The following is a 19,898-nucleotide window of genomic DNA, read 5'->3' on the forward strand; positions in this document are numbered from 1 at the left end:
GGCTGGGGTCCTGACGCCCGGCACTATCGTCGTCACCATTCACCTGTTTGGGGTGGGTGGGTTGCCGTCATCTTCACCCTGGTTACAGGCTACACACTACTAGTACTACTACTACTACTACTTGTATGGACTCTCACCCTTCCCTTCCCTCCAATCTAAAGTTTGGGATCCATCAGCCTCCTCTTCCTCTCTTGTTGTTTTTTTTCTTCGCCTACTTACTTGACTTTCCCGTCTCACCCTCTGACCGTCCATCCTTCTTCCCTTTCCATTCTTTCCCATCCTTCCTTTCCCTTCCTGTCCAACAAATCCCCCTCCCCCTCCCCTCATCCTTCCTTCCCATCCATCACCGCCCCTCGTGGCCCTGGTGCCTGTACATCATCGCTTACTAGTGCCCAGCCTAGCTTGGACCTGGTTGGTTTCGTCCCTATACTATTTATATGATTTATACAATTTTTGGTTTTTTTGTGGCAATCCATATCACATTTTAGTTTCTGATTTCGGTTGTTGTTGTTTTTCTTTCTTTTTTTCATCCTGTTCTATTTTCATTTGACTTCTCCGTTTATTGTTTCCGTTGCGCATGCCTGGTTTCTCCCCGGACGATCCGTAAACCAGGGGCCCGATCGGTTCGCGATACACCTATTTTTATTGCCATTAGTTCAGGTCTTGGCTGGGTCGGTGTCCTGACTGTCATACCCACAACCAGGACTCGACGTCGGCGGGAAACTCGATCGAGTCCGCCAAATCTCTCCAAACAACAACCACCGCTGACCACCTCCAACTACCACGTCCTCATCCTCCATCGCCGCCGCCGCCTCTTTTCCTATTAGTGATCACCGATACACCTGCCTTAAACCTCACCTCCCTCCCTTCTCCGTCATCGTATCCTTCTGCCCGTTCAGTCCACCAGTCTTATCTGTCGGTCGATCAACCAGCTGTCCCTACCTCCTCTCGGCCAGGTCGATCTGTGAGCGATGCGTCCTCACACCTAATGGTCGTGCCCTTCCATCTATCGTGTACAACCTGGCTACCCTTGCTTCGCCATCTTCGTCGGGCATTCGGCTAAACAGGTCATCGCCATTTGTCTCCAACATCCCTCACTTTTCAACCCCTCGCTCGGATTTCAGAACACCTTGAGTTACCTCCCCTCCTTCGTAAGTTTCCCAAAATTCTTTTTTTTCTCCCCATCCTCGTTCGCCCGATACCAGAAACCACAAAGATCCCCCTCACTACTCCCTTGCTGGTAATGTTTACGCCTTCTTTGAGGTGGTAAAATTTATTCACAACGGAAATTATGTTCAAACACGATGGTTCATTTGCTTACATTGCTGCGCACATTTATCCAGTAGTCAGCATCGTGCGATCGACACCGCGTTTTTGACATCTTGAAACCTCCATCTTTCACCCTTGAAACGGCTCGAGCTCGCATTCCGTCGATCGCTCGCCTGCCCGGTTCTCGGAACAGTACATAGACTACTCGGTGGAGTCGAGGGTTGCCCTCGCTGTCAATATGTCTTCATTCTTACCTGTGAATAATATTTCATCGCCGCCAGACCGCGTCATGGAGGAGGCGACAACATCTTCCACACCTCGCCCTCACGCCAAGCCCGGCGCGGCGCCCCAAGATACGACATCGTCCATGATCGCTGCCCACGACGAGAGCACGCCTCGGAACATTAATAGCATCGAAGACTCACATCACCATGCCGACTCCCAGGGGAGTGCATCGCTGACCTCAGAGGATGCTGTACACGGTGAGTCAGATGAAGGATCTGAACATGAGGCGGAAAATAAGGGTGGCGCTCCACCTTCGAAAAAGAAGAAGGGTCAACGATTCTATTGCACAGACTTCCCACCGTGTAACTTGAGTTTTACAAGAAGTGAACATCTCGCTCGACATATCCGCAAACATACCGGAGAACGTCCGTTTCAGTGTCACTGTTCACGTCGCTTTTCCCGTCTCGATAATCTGCGACAGCATGCTCAGACGGTGCACGTCAACGAGGAAATCCCTGGAGACTCTCTTGCAGCCACTGGAACACGATTCCAGCGCCAGATCCGGACAGACCGTGTACGACCCCAAGGTCGAGCTAGAGCAGGAACCGCGGGCAGTCAGGGAACCCATAGCAGAGGTCACAGTCGAAACCTATCTGCCTCGAGCATTACCTCAACCGCGTCCACCTTCAGTCAGCCCCAGGAGCTTCGTCGCCGACCTCCACCCTTGATGATGGCGAATGATAGGGCGCGCCTGATGGAGCCGATGGACGCCCCTAGCACGCCACCAGCCCGTGGAATACCCGGTCCAGCAGCCGGCGGATCTCCCTACACGCCGTCTCACCACATCTTCTCAGCGGGCGGCAACGGCAGCCCGCACGTAGCTTCCCCCATCTCTACGGCATCACAGGCCTCGGGCTTCTGGGAAGGCAAAACTGCCGCCCGCCGTCTCTCCGTTCCTACGGGTGCGAACCCGTTCGCATCGCAACACGTCAATGCCTACCCGCCGAACTACGTTCCGACGCAAGCGTATGCTCCTCATGGAGGCGTCTACGCGAGCCCTGTCAGCTCGTCCTACTCACTCTCCCGCGACGAAACAAACCACGGTGCTACTGACGCTGATCTCCGGAGAAGGACTTGGCATCCTTCGACTTGGTCTACGGTCCCTCGGCCTGCTACAAGCGGTCTTAGCAACTATCAGACGCCAGAAGTGTTTAAGCCATCTTTTGGCGCCAATGGATCAACAGAGCAGCCACCGCGGCTGCCTGGAATTGAAAGCTTTGATAAGGTGGTGGCTCAAAGGCCCTTGACACCGCCCGTTCGGCGGTCGAGTCCGATGCAAATCGACAACCCTAACAAGCCTCCTCCGAATTATAACCTTGCCGGGGGCTACAACTACACACAGCCCGCTAAACGACCGGCGCCGCCAATCTCTGGCCCTGGTCACCGACGGGGCCATGTCTCTTGGGACATGTCATTGCACACGAACCTTACTGGTTTGCACATCAGAGACAAGCCTCCACAGCGGGACGCATCGAACTGGAGCCAGCAGACCATTGCAGAGATTCACAATGTGGGATCTCGCCCCTCGTCTTCGTACCAACCACAGTTCCACGAATACCGAGGACATGGGCATGCTCCTTCCTACAGCAATGCTACCTCGAGCTCTCAGGCCACGCGAACCTCGCCTGAGGACTCCAGTAGCAGTGAAGGGGTACATACTCCCTCAACGGCGTCCCTGGAATACCACCCCGCCATTGTGCACAACAATGGATATGTGGAGCCGCACCACCCCCCGTTTTCATCCGATACTTCTCATGCAGTACGCACCCGTTACCCGGAGTATCGCTGAGGGCCAAATCACTGATTGAACTGCAGGCCTGTCCCCCGCTTCCCCCACAGACTGAGAGCTATCACGGCAAACATGATCCACGGTCCGAATTCCTGCCCCACACTGCCCGAGAGCCTGGAATGGGTCGGCTGGAGGCACTGGTTGCCGTTGCCACGAGTGAGAACAAAAGCGCAGCGAAGCTTTTTCTGTGAAGGAATCGTGGTGTGAACATGTTGGGATGTCCTCTGCGAGCAGGGGTTCTGAATTGTTTCAATTCTGAAGTCGATCTTTCTCGGTTTTCCCGCCATTTCCTCTTTTGTTTCGAGCCGGAGTTGTATAGTACGGGGCGCCCGGTCTTTTTCTTTCTGGGGGATCCTCTACATTTTCTTTGTTCTTGATATAACTGCGGATTGCTAGATACTTAGCCTCTCGTTACTCGGAGCTGCACACCACCGCTCGGCTGCGGGAATCTTTATGATGTGATGACTGACGAATAATGCATCAGTGGGTTGGATCGATATATGGGCTCTCTGACAATTGCTGTGTCTTCGTTCGGGTGTTTTCTTTCTCTTTGTCTTTTGGTTTTTTTGTCCGGTTGCATGTTTTGGCGTTCTCATCACCTCCGGTCTGCTGTCCATAGTGCATGAAGATACCCCCGGCCTTGATCTCGAGCTCAGCTACGAGGTTATGGAAGGAGTTTCCTACTCTGGTCGTGGTGTGGCTTCGATTGTGTGTTCGGCTTCTGTCTATATCTATCCATTGCGCTCTCCTTATGGTGTCCAAGTGTGGCCCTCTGTGTATTTCATTATATGTGTCTTTTTTTTCTGCGACAGTGAGGATTCAATTAGCAACCAGCTGCGGGTAAAGTGATAAATGTCAGAGATTCAATTCCATTCCAGTTGTACTTTGTAACTGGTGGGTAACCACTACATAGGCCAACATGAAGTAGCTAACAGCCCCATCATGACGTGTTCGATTTACACCAGCCCACTCCAGCAACATCTACCCTATGTCCTTCGTTAGTTGTGTCAGAAGCAAGAAGAGTTGGGTCATGGAAGCCGTTGGACCCGATGACCTTGCAGTGACGTAGTGTCGGTCCCGCAGGCGATCCTCGCCGCGCCGGAGCAACATAGCTCTGTAGCTATCTGCAAATACCTCTACTACAGAGAACAATATATGGGAGAAATAATCGACTTACAAAACCTCTACACTAAAATCAAGTACCCAGATCATCTGATTCGCACAAGCAAAAACACCTAAAAATTTACAAGTAAAACAAACAAGAAAACAAAAAAAAGAACCGACTGCACCACCCGACAAGAGGAGAAGAAGACCGAAGCCGGACCCTAACCCCCCAAAGACGTCATACCCTGTGACACTTGCCTAGTTAGCCACTTGCACTCATTACTTTCTTACTCTCTGCCCAGACTAACAACCAAAGTTCATTTCCAACTTCAACTCATCTACAATCTATAAGTACCTGTCTGTTGTCTCCCTCCTGTACCGGATTTCATTCAAGCTGCAAACAACAATAACAAGCATACCATTCGAATTGTCTATACCTCAAAGAAGATCATACATATACATACACATTCACCATGTCGAAGAACCCTACCGCCCTCTACCTCGGCATTGCTGCCCTCGGCGCCGGTGGCTATTACATGTACCGCGCTGGAGGCGATCCCAAGGTTGCGAAGGAGGAGATGAGACGTATGCCAAGCCACTTCTTCTTTCCTTTCGTCGTTTGATGGGTGTTTGTTGCTAATGCTGAATGTGTGGTATGTGTGTAGATGACGCCCACCTTGCCCGTCTCAAGGCACCCACAGGCGATCAAGCCGAGAAGGCAGGTGAAAAGGCAGCGTATGAGGCACGGTTGAATGTTGATGAGGCGGTATGTCCATACCCTCTTTTCTATGTTTTCATCCCAATGATGTGACACGATGGATGCTAATGATATTGTGTGATTGAATAGATCGACACCGCCAGCAAAGACGCCAAAGATGGCATGAACCGTCTGGAGAAGATTGGTCGCGACAAGACGGCTGAGTTGCGCTCAGGAGCAGAGAAGTTGGAGGGTAAGGTTGAGGAGAAGGCGGCGGAGGCGAAGGGAGCGGTGTCCGGGTGGTTTGGGGGGAAGAAATAATAATCTTACAGCCTCTTGGAAGTGATTCATAATTGATGAGAAGGAAGGTGGTTGATTGGAAAATGAATTGAGAGCTTAGCTGGGCTGGGCTTTATGATGATGCTGATGCTGATGCTGTTCTAATATGCATCGTTCTTCTACTTTTATAATTATCGTGATGATAAGAATGACGAGTTGTGTGTCTTGTCTGGATATGTTGTTTTATGTACTTAACTACGTATATCTGGGTTAAGGTGATGGTGTTATGTTAATGAATGATGCATTCATTTACCCTCTTCTCTGTTATGTCTTGGAATATGGTTAAGTGGGATAGTTACGTAGTGTGCGGAGCCTGAATATGATCTAGTCAGTAAGGTTAGATGACTGCAGTCTAGCCAACTACGTACCCAACCAAAGTGCAAAAATAGTGGAGAGAGAGAGTGACAAGAAAAGCAATGTTCTAGAGCATACCTCCGTCCCCCAATCTGCAGCACTTGGTCTAGACTACTAACCCAGTGCGGGGAGGGGGTTACCGGTATGCTGCATTCCGAGGCTGATTATTGCTGTAGAGACTAGTGAGAGATATCAACATTCATTCTATTCATATATGACCACTGAAGTATGGCTAATATTGAGAGAACAACAATCTCTCTCTCTCGAGTGTATCAATGATATAATTCTCTTTCTGCACTCATCAAAAGTCAATGTGATCATGACCCGCAGCTAAAGTTCCAACTCAAAACTAATATTACCCTTTCCGGCTAACACGGATACGCCAAAGACACCAGACGCGCCTTGATCGCGTCGCGCGTGAACTCCACCTAAAATCCACGCTACCCGCTGTTACCCATCCATTTTGTCCCATCCCTTAAAGAAAAAAGAATAATCATTCCCCGTTTTAGTGGATTTTCTCTAACACTCATATTATCTTCTTTCTCTCTTCCCCAGACTTTCCATACGTACACCACTACTACTTCTATCATATCTTATCTAAAGGGTCTAATTGTTTAATAATTACTCTATGATACGCCAATAGGATTCCTATCCCTTAATTTCCTCATTTTAATAGTCGGAAACCGCGATGCCGCGCACTTATTCCACAAGGCAGGCAGCCCGAGGCCTGCAACAGCAGCAGCAACCGGGCATCCAGAGCTTCGCAAGAGCGACTAAGCCTGGTGTTGTAGCTCCTTCCTCCTTATCGGATATCAAGAAGCCCGCTACGACAACGACGACGAATGTCCCGGTCACGCCTTCCAAGAAACGCAAACTGGTCGAGCTCGAAAACGTCGACTGCCGGGGCCCTCAAGGAGTGGAAAGCACGGATGCAGTCACACCTTCCAAGTCTCTTCGATTGGGAGAATTGACCTTGAATACGCCTAGAAGTGGACATTATGCACGGTCTTCGGTGTCAGTGAGGAGGAGCGGCTCGGCTGCTACTGCTGTTCCTGAGCAGCCGCCGAGTACCCCCTCGAAACGCACAGGTGCTAGGAAGACAACCACAAAGTCAGCTCCTGTGAATCGTCGTGCAGCATGTGTGGAGGATCTCGTAAACCTGCATGGAGCGTTCCTGAAGGCTGTTGCGCTTCATGCTATGCACAATGGTGTTACTGCCCCTGCCGACCTGAGAGAACTGCTCCCTACCATTGAACGACTCTGGAAGAAGCGGAAGGTGGTAATTAAGGATCTGCAACGACTCATTTGGGTTCTGGACCAGGAGCCATCATCGACAGCCTTTCCCGGATATCGAATTGCGAACTATGGACTGGGAAGGGTGTGTTTGGAGCGAATTGTACGGGAGGGCGAGGAGCGGACGAGCGAGAGTGAATTGCAAGAGCGGTTTGAGCAGAGCGTGGATTTGCTTTGGGAGAAGGCATTGGATGCGGTGGACGGAGACGAATCAAGGGTGGACTTCGTCAACACGCTGGGCGTTGCGACGATCCAAGAGTCGTTGACACCGTTCACCACGTTCCGGAAGGGACAGCAACGGTTGCAGGACTTGAGGGGCGGGGTGATTCGACTGAAGACGGAAAAGTTACGTGCGGATGGGAAGGACGATGTGCCAGAGAAACCGATCGATGCGGCAAGTACGCGCCGGAAGGGACTACTGGAGCGCATCAAGGATAAGCAGCTGCGACAGGCGACGTTGCCGCCGCCGCCGTCGAAGCAGGAGCTGTTAAGGAGGGCAGCTGCGGAGCGCGTGGAGGAGGTTGCGGGGGTTTTGGCGCTACTGAGACCTGCTGGGTATGTCGGGACCGGAGCGAAGGCCGTGATGGCTGCGCAGCGGACGCCGTTCCGGATCGAGATGATTGCGCAGCACGTCCGGGATTCTGTGCGGAGTCCAATCTCCCAGCAGGAGGTGGAGATTTGTTTGGAGATTTTGGCCCGGGAGGATGTTGCCGGGGGGTGGGTGAATCTCGTCACGGTGAATCAGATGAAGTCTGTGGTTCTTAAGTCATGTGCGGATGTCCAGCTCAAGGAGATTGGAGCCAAGGTGGCCCAGTTGAAGCTTGGGTGGGAAGGGTCTGAGGCGCAGAAGACTGTCGTCTCTGCTGCTTAATATGGATACGTTGGATACACCTGTGTCTTTCATTTGGATGGATGTTCTGTTTGATACCTCATCCGGGTGGCCTGGTATGCCTCCGGCATTATGATTGCATTGTCAGCGGTATGTAGCATTAGCATATGTATGTAATGATAGTATAAAAACAACTTATAAGACTATGACTCTGTGCTTTTCCTATCCGTATATCCAAGTGTATTCTTTCCCCATCATCATGTCCATACCTCAGGCAGCAGATCCCTTAATTAACCCGGCCGCGCGCGGACGCGTATACACGTGACCGCGTTTCCCGCAGCGCGTCGGCAGCCATACCTATCAACTATCAACTATCCGCAGCTTAGCTTTGAGCCCATACCTCCAACGACCGACAAGCAGGCGCACAAGTCTCTTTCCTCGTTGGAGATAGACTATAGCACCATGTCATCTCGACCAGATCTCAAGGTAAGCTCCGCCCAATTCAAAAAACTAATAAGAAGAGAAATCGGCTAACATTGGACTAATTGTACTATCTAGGTGGACGACGAAGTCGGCTTCATCCGCTTCTACCGCTCCATTTCCTCCTCCTCTGACAACGACAACAACAATGAGACCATTCGAGTTTTTGACCGCGGAGACTGGTACTCCGCCCACGGCGCCGAAGCCGAATTCATCGCTCGCACCGTTTACAAAACCACCTCTGTGATCCGCAACCTCGGCCGCAGCGACACAGGCGGCCTGCCTTCCGTGACGATGAGCGTGACTGTATTCCGCAATTTCCTGCGCGAGGCGCTATTTCGACTCAATCGGCGAGTGGAGATCTGGGGCTCTGCGAGCGGGCGCGGCGGACAGTGGAAGCTCATTAAGCAGGCTAGTCCCGGTAACTTGCAGGATGTGGAAGAGGAATTGGGGAGTGTGGGTGGATTGAATATTGAGGCCGGGGCACCGATCATTCTGGCTGTGAAGATATCCGCGAAGGCCGGGGAGGCGAGGAGCGTGGGGGTTTGCTTTGCGGATGCGAGTGTTAGGGAGCTTGGTGTGAGTGAGTTCTTGGATAATGATGTCTATTCGAATCTGGAGTCGTTGGTAATTCAGCTGGGAGTGAAGGAGTGTCTTGTGCAAATGGACGCCGGGAGGAAGGATGTGGAGCTGGGGAAGGTGAGGAATATTATGGACAGTTGTGGGATTGCAGTGTCAGAGAGGCAGAGTGGTGACTTTGGGGTCAGGGATATTGAGCAGGATTTGACGAGGTTGTTGAGGGATGAGAGGTCTGCGGGGACGCTGCCGCAGACTGAGCTGAAGTTGGCAATGGGTTCCGCGGCGGCGCTGATCAAGTACCTCGGCGTTATGACGGATCCATCCAACTTTGGCCAGTATCGTCTGTATCAGCATGATCTGTCGCAGTTCATGAAGCTGGATTCGTCGGCGCTGAGGGCGTTGAATCTCATGCCGGGTCCGCGGGACGGATCTAAGTCGATGAGTCTGTTCGGGTTGCTGAATCATTGTAAGACGCCGGTAGGAAGCAGGTTGCTGGCGCAGTGGTTGAAGCAGCCGTTGATGGATAAGGATGAGATTGAGAAGAGACAGCAGCTGGTGGAGTCGTTTGTGATGGACACGGAGCTTCGGCAGACGATGCAGGAGGAGCATCTGCGCTCGATCCCGGATTTATATCGCTTGGCGAAGCGGTTCCAGAGAAAGCAGGCGACGTTGGAGGATGTCGTGCGTGTGTATCAAGTCGCCATTCGCCTGCCGGGCTTTGTTGCATCGCTGGAGAATGTGATGGATGAGCAGTATCAGACGCCTCTGGAAGCGGAGTATACGTCTAAGCTGCGCAGCCATTCGGATAACCTGGCGAAGCTGGAGGAGATGGTTGAGACGACGGTGGACTTGGATGCGTTGGAGAACCACGAGTTCATTATCAAGCCGGAGTTCGATGAGAGCTTGCGCATCATTCGCAAGAAGTTGGATAAGCTGCGTCACGATATGGACTCGGAACACCGTCGCGTGGGCCGGGATCTGGACCAAGAAGTGGACAAGAAGCTGTTTCTGGAGAACCATCGTGTGCATGGCTGGTGCTTCCGACTGACTCGCAACGAGGCAGGCTGTATCCGCAACAAGAGAGAGTACCAGGAGTGCTCCACCCAGAAGAACGGTGTCTACTTTACGACTTCGACAATGCAAGCGCTCCGTCGTGAGCACGATCAGCTGTCTTCCAACTACAATCGCACCCAGACTGGTCTGGTCAGCGAGGTCGTTGGTGTAGCTGCTTCCTACTGCCCTGTCCTGGAGCAGCTTGCTGGCGTTCTAGCTCATCTCGATGTTATTGTGAGCTTCGCGCATTGTGCGGTACACGCCCCTACGCCCTATGTCCGCCCCAGAATTCACCCGCGCGGTACTGGAAACACGATTCTGAAGGAAGCGCGGCATCCCTGCATGGAAATGCAGGATGATATTTCATTCATCACCAACGATGTGTCGCTCATACGTGATGAGTCATCCTTCCTCATTATTACCGGTCCCAACATGGGTGGTAAATCGACCTATATCCGACAGATTGGCGTTATTGCGCTGATGGCTCAGACGGGCTGTTTCGTGCCCTGCTCCGAGGCGGAGCTGACTATATTCGACTGTATCCTTGCTCGTGTTGGTGCGAGTGACTCGCAGCTCAAGGGTGTGTCGACTTTCATGGCCGAGATGCTTGAAACCTCAAACATCCTCAAGTCTGCGACTTCGGAGTCCTTGATCATCATCGATGAACTTGGTCGCGGAACTAGTACATACGATGGATTCGGCCTTGCATGGGCTATTTCAGAGCACATCGTCACTGAGATTCGCTGTTTCGGCCTGTTTGCAACCCACTTCCACGAATTGACGGCCCTGGCCGATCGCTACCCCAAGTCGGCCAAGAACCTACATGTAGTGGCTTTTATTGGTGATGGCACAGGTGATGAGGAGAGCAAAGACTCGAAGCGGGACCAGGTCACGCTACTGTACCGCGTCGAACCGGGCATCTGTGACCAGTCATTCGGTATTCACGTCGCTGAATTGGTCCGCTTCCCGGAGAAGGTGGTCAACATGGCGCGACAGAAGGCAGACGAGCTCGAGGACTTCACTTCCTCTGGAGCACAGGGACAAGAGTCCAACATGACACTTGACAAGTACTCCCAGGAAGAAGTTGAGGAGGGAAGTGCTCTCCTCAAGGACATGTTGCTGAAGTGGAAGGAAGCAATTGAGGCACCCGGCAAGGACCTGACGGTTGAAGAAAAGCGCCAAATCATGCGTGACCTTGTCAACAGTGATCCAAAGTTACAAGCGAACAAGGTGTTCCAGGGCATTAAGGCTCTGTAGTTATGGGTATGGGTTTGCTGCCATTCGGGTTTATAGCGGCTGGGAGTTCGGACTGGGATTATTTGTATGTTGACATGGTTCAATGGGTAAAGGATTAAAAGAATTTATTGGATTTAGTGGTTAAATCTAGTTTAAGGAGCACAATACAAAAACATGCCTCAAATCTTCATCTACTCCATACTGTGTAGTAGCATAGATGTATACCCAGTCACGTGGGACCGCGGAGATCTAGACGCCTCAGGGTTGCGGTCCGCATCTTCCCCGTCGCCCACTCCGTGCCGTGAGACTTTCAGCTTGCCGGTTGATTGAGAAGCTCTCATTGTCTTTGATCTCCTCTTGTATGACTTGTCAGCCTGTCTTGTGCGATCGTCACTTTTTTTCGGCAATTTCGCTTCCGCTTCCAGCCCTCTTCACTCCCCTCAGCAATGCGCGCAAACTGAAGCGACCACCCGCCGGACAGCTTGATTCATGCACCCCTTTTCCATCCTCACTCTCGGTATCTTCGTAGCGGGCTACATCACCGCGAGGTGGGATCTTGTTACTCGCCTATACGAATTGGCTATATTCGCCTGGGATCACGGCGTTGTGGTATGCTTCGTTCTGCTACCTGTTCCTTCGCGCAATCGCGGTAACTGAACAACGGACGGGCTAACTTCTCCCTCGACAATAGACACGGACCGCAAAGGGTTTCCTCCTCTTATCAGTATTCTTCTTTCTTCTCGTACTTCCTATCAATCACATAGCTGCGACTGAGGGTGAATTGGTATGCTACTATCGCCATGGCTGGCTTGCCGTGCTGTTGCGGAACGGCCATACAGCTATGAGATCCCGAACAAGGCTGATATTCTTGATTAGCACCCTCGATACGTGCACCTGGGCGTCTCCGCGCGCGAACAACTACGCCGTCGAGGCTCCTTTTGATCACGGTTGGAGGATGTCAACATGCTCATGAGCGATGGGTTGCTACGGGTATTTTGGCCATACGATCTTCCCCGGTCATCGTCGCCAGGAGTGATTGTTGGATGGCGGAATTCAGAGGTGGACTTTTTCGTTCTGACAGTCTTGGAAGATGTGGAGGTAAAACTGGGTTATACTGTGTTCATGCTGGGAGCGAGAGGCAGCTAACATTTGGCCGATAGCCCCGGAATGTCGACAACGCTTTGCGGGCGGGGATTCTTTTCCGCAATAGTCCCCATCCTATCGTGCGCATATTCGCTCTATGTGGACGTTCGGCTATGCATGTCCTAGGATCGACTAATTCGCCAGATCCGCCAACGGCTTTCAATCCGTCCCATCTCTATGTTACTACGAGTTCGTCAGGCAAGGTCCCTCGGATCTTCTGTCCGCCGGAAACAAACTTGTCTGTCCAGGTTATCATGTTTCATCGGCCCCATCCTACCAGGATGGAATACATGTCTTTGGAACCGATCTCTTTGGCATTGGGCGACAAGGTGTTTGGCTCGGATAAGTCAGATGCTGTATCCGACAAGATTGATACCGAAGAGGAGTCGGACAAGGCTCAAGCTGGAATGCTGGTGGAGAAGTTGAAGCTCCACACGGTGGTCAAGCATGTTCCGTCGTCTAAAGAACAGGCCCTACCCCTCATCATCAACCAGGTCAACTGCGCTTATGAGATGGGGAAGCTTATGGAGAAGAATAGCCATTTGGTAGGCATCCGTGTCAAGAGAAGCATGAGTGTGGGTGAGCGGGTTGTAGAATCCGCTACTACGCTATGGGATCTGTTCGTTCTCGGCGTTTCCTATGTCTTCTGGCAGTGGATCTGGCCTGTAATTACCCGCATATTCATTGTTGGGCTTGTGTTCCATCGCACGATTGCAGAGATTGTCCTGCAGATTCTCGAATGGCGCGCTCGTCCTGATGCCGCTGCTCTGAAAGACATATCTGCGACAGCTCAGCAGGTGGATATTCGATTACAGCAGTTCTGTTACTGGCCCATACAATATGTGAAACTACGCCAGAGGAAAGATAATTGGGAGAGTGTGACTACGAGTCATCCGGACTACATTCGCTTCTACAACAGCTTGTGGCTTGTCGCCAACGATGTGATTATTGGAATTGCACTAGGGTCATACATTATCGACAATGCCAACTGGGTCGCCTTTCAGATCAGTTTCATCTTGACAGGCTATACAGTGGAAGGGCTACAGGGTACTATTTCCTGGCTCATGGACTGGCCGGCTGGCCTTAAGCTCAATAACGAACTCGCCGCGTTCTTGGGTGACCTTTTCTTGTGGGTCATTGAAAATTGGGCGGGTAAGCTTGGATTCCCTGTCCATCTTAATGTTCCATTTGGGCTAATTAGATGAAAGCTTGCATCGCCAACTTGCAACCTTACCTACCACATATTATTTACGTTGTCGGCTGTTCCAGTTTCGCCGGGGCAAGTATGCCAATTGCCCTGTTTTCCGACCTCATATCTATCTTGACAGTGCATATCTACTCTTTCTACATCGCATCTGCCCGGATTTTTAACTGGCAACTTACCATCATTATCTCGCTTTTCCATCTTTTCCGCGGCAAGAAGCGAAACGTGCTTCGCAACCGTATAGATTCATGCGATTACGATCTTGACCAACTACTTCTTGGGACCATCTTGTTCACCGTTCTTTTCTTCCTTCTACCCACAGTTATCGTCTTCTATCTCGCCTTCGCGAGCGCGCGGATGTTGATAATTTCACTTAAGGCAGCTCTCGATACCTGCTTGGCATTCTTGAATCATTTCCCGCTTTTCGCACTGATGCTCCGAGTCAAGGACTCACGGAGACTGCCAGGTGCGTTAAATTCACGTCTTATCGAAGGCCAATTAGCTGATTGCATTCTTAGGTGGGATACGATTCGAACTTCGTGAAGAGCACGACAAGGCCTCGACAAGCAAGTCGAGCGTCACTGTGCCTTATATTCACCTCGAGGTGAGCAGCCAATATCCACTGAGCCATCAAATGCTAACCTGAACAGTCTATCCCTCTTACTCTCCGTGCTATGTTTGATCAGTACTTCCAACTGGGTCATCGCCTACGGAAACATTATCTTTCCCCACAAGTCATCTTCTGCCTTGTGACTGGCCGCTTTGTGCCTCCTATCCACCGCCGCAACCTGTACGGCATGCAGTACAGCATGCTTCCTGCGCGCCGGGCGAGCATGACTGAGGTATGGTCGATGCTGACACAGCCTCGCAAGACCAGTAGTAGCAGCAGCAGTTCCTCGTCCATGGTTGGAGGCATGGGAACTGCAGCGAATGGGATACTGAAGGTTCCAGGGGCATTTGGCCAAGGCGAACTGAGGAGGCGAGGGCATCGATAGTATATGATTCATGTCGCATTAGATAATAATCTAGTATATAATGTTGATACACGATATAGAGACGGGTTGCAAGATCAAGCTTTAACCTTCAGTATATGCTTCATATATAGTACAACATAGCTAGATAGACAGTTAGAACTCCTGCCATGATAGCAAAAGCGTCTAGAGAGATGCACCCAAAACGCCAAAATGACATGTGTTAATAATACAATCGTAGACTCGTCTTCTCTCGACAATGAAACACCCGATAGGAGAGTCAGATACAGCACAAAATAAGATGAGATGAGATGAATGCTTCGCTGGGCGGGGTCTCTGGACCAACCCTATGTCGTCGGAGAGGAGAGGTCCATCGTAACCAACATCCCTAATGCAAGAAAAAAAACATCGAAAGAGGAACGAAAGGAAACGAAAGAAAAGATTGATAAAAAATCGTGAACACAACGCATCAGCTTTTCCGCGTGTATTCAGCTTCGCTCTCCTTCGCACTCTTGCGAGCATCATCAAGCATGGTGTCGATACCCCGTTCTTTCAGTGCGAGCTTTTAGACGAGATTAGTTAGGTAGCTAGCTTGAGAGCTGGTTTGAGTAGAGTCATACATTCAAACAAGCCCTGTACTTCTTGAAAAGCTCGTCGCAATCATTAGAGGTGGTGTTGCCACGGAGGTACTCTGCGGGTCTTTGGTGAGTTATATGCTTACTTGGGATAAGGGAGCTGAGACTTACTTTCGCTGTACCATTTCAAGAAGCATGTATCATATTTTCTACTCAAATTGTTAGATGGATGTTAGATATGTGTTGGGGTGTGCTGGTGAATGAGTCGTACTCTTTGATATCATTGCACTCGGGGGCGATTGATGCTGACATCTTGGGTCGGATGAATCGGACAATTCCTTCCACAGATAATCAAGGGTATGAGATAGATGACTTTATCCCTTGTCTAAGACCAGATGCTGATATTTTCGAGTGCATGTAAATGAAACCTGCTTTCCAGTTGAGATCATCTTCATTGCACCTTATGTAATCCATCTTCGAGATCACTCGTGATGATCACTAGTACTTTTCAAGCAGGCGGTCAGTATCAACCGACGCGACGATTTTCTCCACCTCCGACTGCTTTTTTTTCTTATCCAGGAAAGACAAGTCCACTTCCCATTGCTGCTGCCGCCAGAGTCCAACGGGTTTGTCTGTCTGGTCTCTGCTTCTCAACATGGATTCCACAGCAGATTTCGGCTCATTACAGCAACAGGTGCAGTCGTCCCTGATGCAGGTGACGCGCACCGCCGGTCAACTTTCAGCCGAAGATCTCGATTTCCATCGCACCTCTAACGCAGAGGTCTCCGATTCCTTGGACGAGCAGAGCAACCGACTCTTGTCGCTCACTTCGTCCATCCTGAAAGCCGCCACCGCCGGGACCGATATTTCCGCGCCGACTCTGGACGACGAAGATTCCCTTGAAGACAATTGGCGCGGTGTCGTGGATGTTATCGATGCGCTTTTGGAAAAGGCCGACGCGTGCCTGGATGAATTTACTGGTGTTATTAAGAAGCTGAGTCCGTCGCAACAAGATCAGGCTGCCGCTGCCGCTGCGAAGGCCGCGAAGAAGCAACCCGCCAAATTTCCGACCATCTACGACTACGGCCCGTCGAAGATCCCGAAGCCGCAATTGCTGTTTGAGCGCAAGGCCGATAACACCGATACCGCCCCTTTCAAGCCGCTGCTTAAGACGAAGCCCCATGCTGTAGTTCCGTTGAAGGACTCGTTGAAATTGGCCGGTTCTGCGGTCGGATATGTCAACCCATACGAGACGGAGATCCGTGCCGCGAAGTACCCCGCTTCGTCGTACAGTGTCTCGCCGCCGGTGGATTATCAGCCGTGGGAGTCGACAAAGGCGACTTTTGTGGATACTCAGGAAGGTGTGAAGGAGATGTTGGAGGAGCTTAAGGCTGCGAAGGAGATTGCGATTGATTTGGAGCATCACGATGTGCATTCGTACCAGGGTCTTGTTTCCTTGATGCAGATTAGCACTCGGGATAAGGATTGGGTTGTCGATACGCTTAAGCCGTGGAGGGAGGAGTTGCAGGTTCTCAACGAAGTGTTTACGGATCCCAACATTCTTAAGGTGCTTCACGGTTCCTCGATGGATATCATTTGGCTTCAGCGCGACTTGGGGCTGTATGTCGTCGGCATGTTCGATACATACCATGCTGCGTGCGCGTTGAACTACCCGAAGCGCAGTTTGAAGTTCTTGCTGCAGAAGTTTGTCAATTTCGAAGCCGATAAACGCTACCAGATGGCCGACTGGCGCATTCGGCCGATCCCGGAAGGCATGTTCGACTACGCTCGCTCCGATACTCACTACCTTCTTCACATCTACGACCACATTCGCAATGAACTTGTCGAAAACTCCCTACCTGACAACAACCTTGTCGACTACGTCTTGGAGCAGTCGAAGAAAGAAGCTCTGCAAGTATACGAGCGTCCTGTCTACGATGCTGCTACTGGTCAAGGACCGGGCGGTTGGTACGACCTCCTTTCCCGCAATTCGGTTGTGGTCAACCGGGAACAGTTCGCCGTGTTCAAGGCAGTACATCAGTGGCGTGACGAGGTTGCCAGAGAGGAAGATGAAGGCGTGCAGTGTGTGTTCCCGAAGCACGTTCTCTTTAGGGTTGCTCACACTATGCCGCTCGACTTGGGCACCTTGTTCCGAACATTGTCGCCCGTGACGCCAATTGTCCAGAACCGCGCTGTAGACCTTCTGGAAGTCATCAAGAAGGCGAAGGATGAGGGTGCTGAAGGCCCTGAATGGCGTGACGTGTATGTCAAGCCAACCAGGGGTACACCAGCCACACCGGCGACACAGGCGGTCGATGTCTCATCCCCATCCCCAGCAGAGGCCAATCTCCCCACTGTATCTCGTTACGAGGTATCCCAATTCTGGGGTTCCGTTTTGGAGTCGCAAGAACCCCCCACGGTTCCCGAATACTCCGCCGTTGCCTCAGCCGAAGCTCTACGTCTCTCCCTCCCTCTTCCACCTATGCCTAGAACTGTCTCCGAAGCCCGCGAGAAGCTCGCACCCGCTCAACCTCAAACGCCGAAACCCGCTACCTCTGCTCCCGCCGTTAAGGAAGAAAAGAAAGAGGAGGACGAAAACAAATATTTCACCGTCAAGGAGATGGGTGGCCCCCGCAAGCGCAAGGCTGCCCCCTCAGAGACGGTCGAGCAGTTGCAGTCTGCCTCATCGGAAATCGATGGCCCCACCACGGACGCCAGCTCCTCGTTAGACATTGAAGATAAGCCATCCAAGAAACAGCGCCGCAAGGAGAAGAAGAACAAGGCCGCAGCACAGCCTGAGTCTGCCTCCAAGGAGGACGGAGAAGAGGAGGAAGAGGAGGCTGCTTTCAACTACGAGTCCGCTGCCTCTGTGTTCAATGCCAACCCTAAGGCTACTTCGGGACTCCCGTCTAGGCGTCGCTATAACCCATATGCGAAGGTGCTCGATGCTCCGTCGGGCGTGCGGAAACAGAAGCGCGAGACTGCTGGTAAGGCGTTTACGTTCCGGTGATCTGTTAGGTGTGATAGAAAGGAGTGTTGTTTCTTTGTCAGAGGAATGGTGCGCAAAAGCATGGGCATGGACATAGTGTTTGTAAATGCATAGCGATACCCGGTTTTGAATCTTCCTTCAAATCAATTCAATTTTGTCTAGTCCAGTCCGTTCCAATTGTATCATTCGTCAATACTAGTTGTCCCATACCACCAACCACATCCATCCCCTGCAATATTAGTATATAACTAACTAGCCACATCCTGCATCCGCCAACCAACCACTCGTTCACTTCTTCTCCTTCCTCTCCTCACCCCCAGCCAAAGTCTTCCCTCTCTGCTTGACCATGTACGAATACATCATGGGCGAACCTACACATAACTGATCAACAACACCGCTCCTATACCACATCCACACTAATGTCAACGAGGAGAAAGGGGGAAAAAAACTCACCAGGACCATAAAGAAACAGAAAGAAAACGAACAACGCCTGAACAGGGATGCTATTCGTAACGCGCAGCGCCTGGAACATGAGCCACCATTCGCTTCCGATGCCAATGGGGTAGAGGATCAGGAAGAGGGAGTATCTAATCCCATTAGTTCAGTCACGTTATCTATATGAATAGGGGGAGGAACAATGGAAGAAGAAAATGAAGAGTAAGTTGCATGCGTGCATACCTCAACCACCTCAACAATCCCGGCACAGGCGCACCGGCACTTAGGACCGCGAAATAAGAATACCGGATTGCATCTGCGAATGACCATGCTAGTAGCATGTACTTGTATGCTAGTGAGGGGCTGGTCGTCTCTGGGTAGGCGTAGTTGATGGCCCAGACTTGGACGCTGCGGGCGAAGATTTGGGTGAAGGTTGTGAAGATGGGGGAGCGGGTTAGGCCTTTTCTTTGCAGTTAGTTATTGGTGTTCGGTGGTGGATGTTGTAGGGATTAGGTATATGGTGATAGGGGCTTGGCTTGCCTAATGCAGCATGTAGGATTTCAAGAATGGCGATGGTTTGGGTCCATCTTGTCCAGGGTTCGAGGGTAGCGTAGGTTGTCTGGGGGGATTGGAAGGGGGAGAGGATGATGGAGGAGAAGATGTAGAGCCAGAGGAGGGCGTTGATGGTGTTGTAGGTTACTAGGTAGGTTGTTCTGAGGGAGGGCATATTGTCGGATTGAGGTAGTGACGTGGTGATGGTGGTGGTTGTGGAGATTTGGGGAACGCGGTGCTGAAGAAACGGAGGAAATACAACTCCGTTTAAGGTGGATTTTTGCATGTGATTGCGGCTGAAAAGAATAGCTGCGGGTAAATGAGGGACTATCGATTTAATTTTCTCCAGCATTGCGGGTGATGTTGTATGTTGTGTTTTCTTAGGGCTATTTTGACATGTCTATCTCATCATTGTAGGATTTGAATTTAAGCTTATCGGATACAAATTAGGGTTCATGCAGGAATGCGCAGGGGTTCGTACAGCCCGGTGGATGAAAGGGCTTTGTTCGGGGAGATTCAATGGCCATTCGGGTGCCTGGGGTCCACTTTTCAGGGAAGGATAATGTTTTAGTAGTATTGATTGATACATAGGTTGTATACTTTTGTTAGACTCGTGCTTTCCCTTCCCTCATGATAGTCACCTGACTGAGTGATGTTGCCTAATGTCGCCTCTTCGTTGTCTCCAAAAGACATACATTCCTCTCCTAGTGTGGAAGCAATAG

General features: G+C 51.1%; 9 protein-coding genes across 9 annotated transcripts; 7 read left to right on the plus strand and 2 right to left on the minus strand.

The window, feature by feature from the left end:
* Positions 1–1,507: 1,507 nt before the first annotated feature.
* Positions 1,508–3,343, plus strand: AKAW2_70296S (C2H2-type zinc finger protein; the record flags this gene model as incomplete). The annotated part of the gene is made up of 1 exon (XM_041682861.1): positions 1,508–3,343. One exon carries the CDS (start codon positions 1,508–1,510, stop codon positions 3,341–3,343), a length of 1,836 nt encoding a protein of 611 aa, XP_041547180.1.
* A 1,750-nt stretch (positions 3,344–5,093) lies between these two features.
* Positions 5,094–5,465, plus strand: AKAW2_70297S (uncharacterized protein; the record flags this gene model as incomplete). The annotated part of the gene is made up of 2 exons (XM_041682862.1): positions 5,094–5,213; positions 5,295–5,465. The coding sequence occupies 2 exons, from the start codon at positions 5,094–5,096 to the stop codon at positions 5,463–5,465; spliced, it is 291 nt and encodes a 96-aa protein (XP_041547181.1).
* Positions 5,466–6,525: 1,060 nt separating this feature from the next.
* AKAW2_70298S (DNA replication factor Cdt1 C-terminal domain-containing protein) lies at positions 6,526–8,001 on the plus strand (the record flags this gene model as incomplete). The annotated part of the gene is made up of 1 exon (XM_041682863.1): positions 6,526–8,001. One exon carries the CDS (start codon positions 6,526–6,528, stop codon positions 7,999–8,001), a length of 1,476 nt encoding a protein of 491 aa, XP_041547182.1.
* Positions 8,002–8,421: 420 nt separating this feature from the next.
* On the plus strand, positions 8,422–11,328 carry MSH2 (mismatch repair ATPase MSH2; the record flags this gene model as incomplete). The annotated part of the gene is made up of 2 exons (XM_041682864.1): positions 8,422–8,445; positions 8,518–11,328. The coding sequence occupies 2 exons, from the start codon at positions 8,422–8,424 to the stop codon at positions 11,326–11,328; spliced, it is 2,835 nt and encodes a 944-aa protein (XP_041547183.1).
* A 468-nt stretch (positions 11,329–11,796) lies between these two features.
* Positions 11,797–12,249, plus strand: AKAW2_70300S (uncharacterized protein; the record flags this gene model as incomplete). Its single annotated transcript, XM_041682865.1, has 3 exons — positions 11,797–11,916; positions 11,999–12,091; positions 12,184–12,249. The coding sequence occupies 3 exons, from the start codon at positions 11,797–11,799 to the stop codon at positions 12,247–12,249; spliced, it is 279 nt and encodes a 92-aa protein (XP_041547184.1).
* Positions 12,250–12,270: 21 nt separating this feature from the next.
* On the plus strand, positions 12,271–14,649 carry GPI1 (phosphatidylinositol N-acetylglucosaminyltransferase subunit Q/GPI1; the record flags this gene model as incomplete). Its single annotated transcript, XM_041682867.1, has 5 exons — positions 12,271–12,405; positions 12,468–13,602; positions 13,659–14,120; positions 14,173–14,258; positions 14,305–14,649. The coding sequence occupies 5 exons, from the start codon at positions 12,271–12,273 to the stop codon at positions 14,647–14,649; spliced, it is 2,163 nt and encodes a 720-aa protein (XP_041547185.1).
* Positions 14,650–15,094: 445 nt separating this feature from the next.
* MDM35 (uncharacterized protein) lies at positions 15,095–15,512 on the minus strand (the record flags this gene model as incomplete). Its single annotated transcript, XM_041682868.1, has 4 exons — positions 15,095–15,187; positions 15,246–15,316; positions 15,372–15,409; positions 15,472–15,512. 4 exons carry the CDS (start codon positions 15,510–15,512, stop codon positions 15,095–15,097), a joined length of 243 nt encoding a protein of 80 aa, XP_041547186.1.
* A 343-nt stretch (positions 15,513–15,855) lies between these two features.
* On the plus strand, positions 15,856–18,210 carry RRP6_2 (exosome nuclease subunit RRP6; the record flags this gene model as incomplete). Its single annotated transcript, XM_041682869.1, has 1 exon — positions 15,856–18,210. The coding sequence occupies one exon, from the start codon at positions 15,856–15,858 to the stop codon at positions 18,208–18,210; it is 2,355 nt and encodes a 784-aa protein (XP_041547187.1).
* A 267-nt stretch (positions 18,211–18,477) lies between these two features.
* Positions 18,478–19,351, minus strand: AKAW2_70304A (putative membrane protein; the record flags this gene model as incomplete). The annotated part of the gene is made up of 4 exons (XM_041682870.1): positions 18,478–18,560; positions 18,643–18,776; positions 18,868–19,084; positions 19,165–19,351. 4 exons carry the CDS (start codon positions 19,349–19,351, stop codon positions 18,478–18,480), a joined length of 621 nt encoding a protein of 206 aa, XP_041547188.1.
* Between the last annotated feature and the right edge of the window lie 547 nt (positions 19,352–19,898).

Source organism: Aspergillus luchuensis, chromosome 7 (assembly GCF_016861625.1).
Source record: "Aspergillus luchuensis IFO 4308 DNA, chromosome 7, nearly complete sequence".
In the NCBI taxonomy this organism is placed as follows: domain Eukaryota; kingdom Fungi; phylum Ascomycota; class Eurotiomycetes; order Eurotiales; family Aspergillaceae; genus Aspergillus; species Aspergillus luchuensis.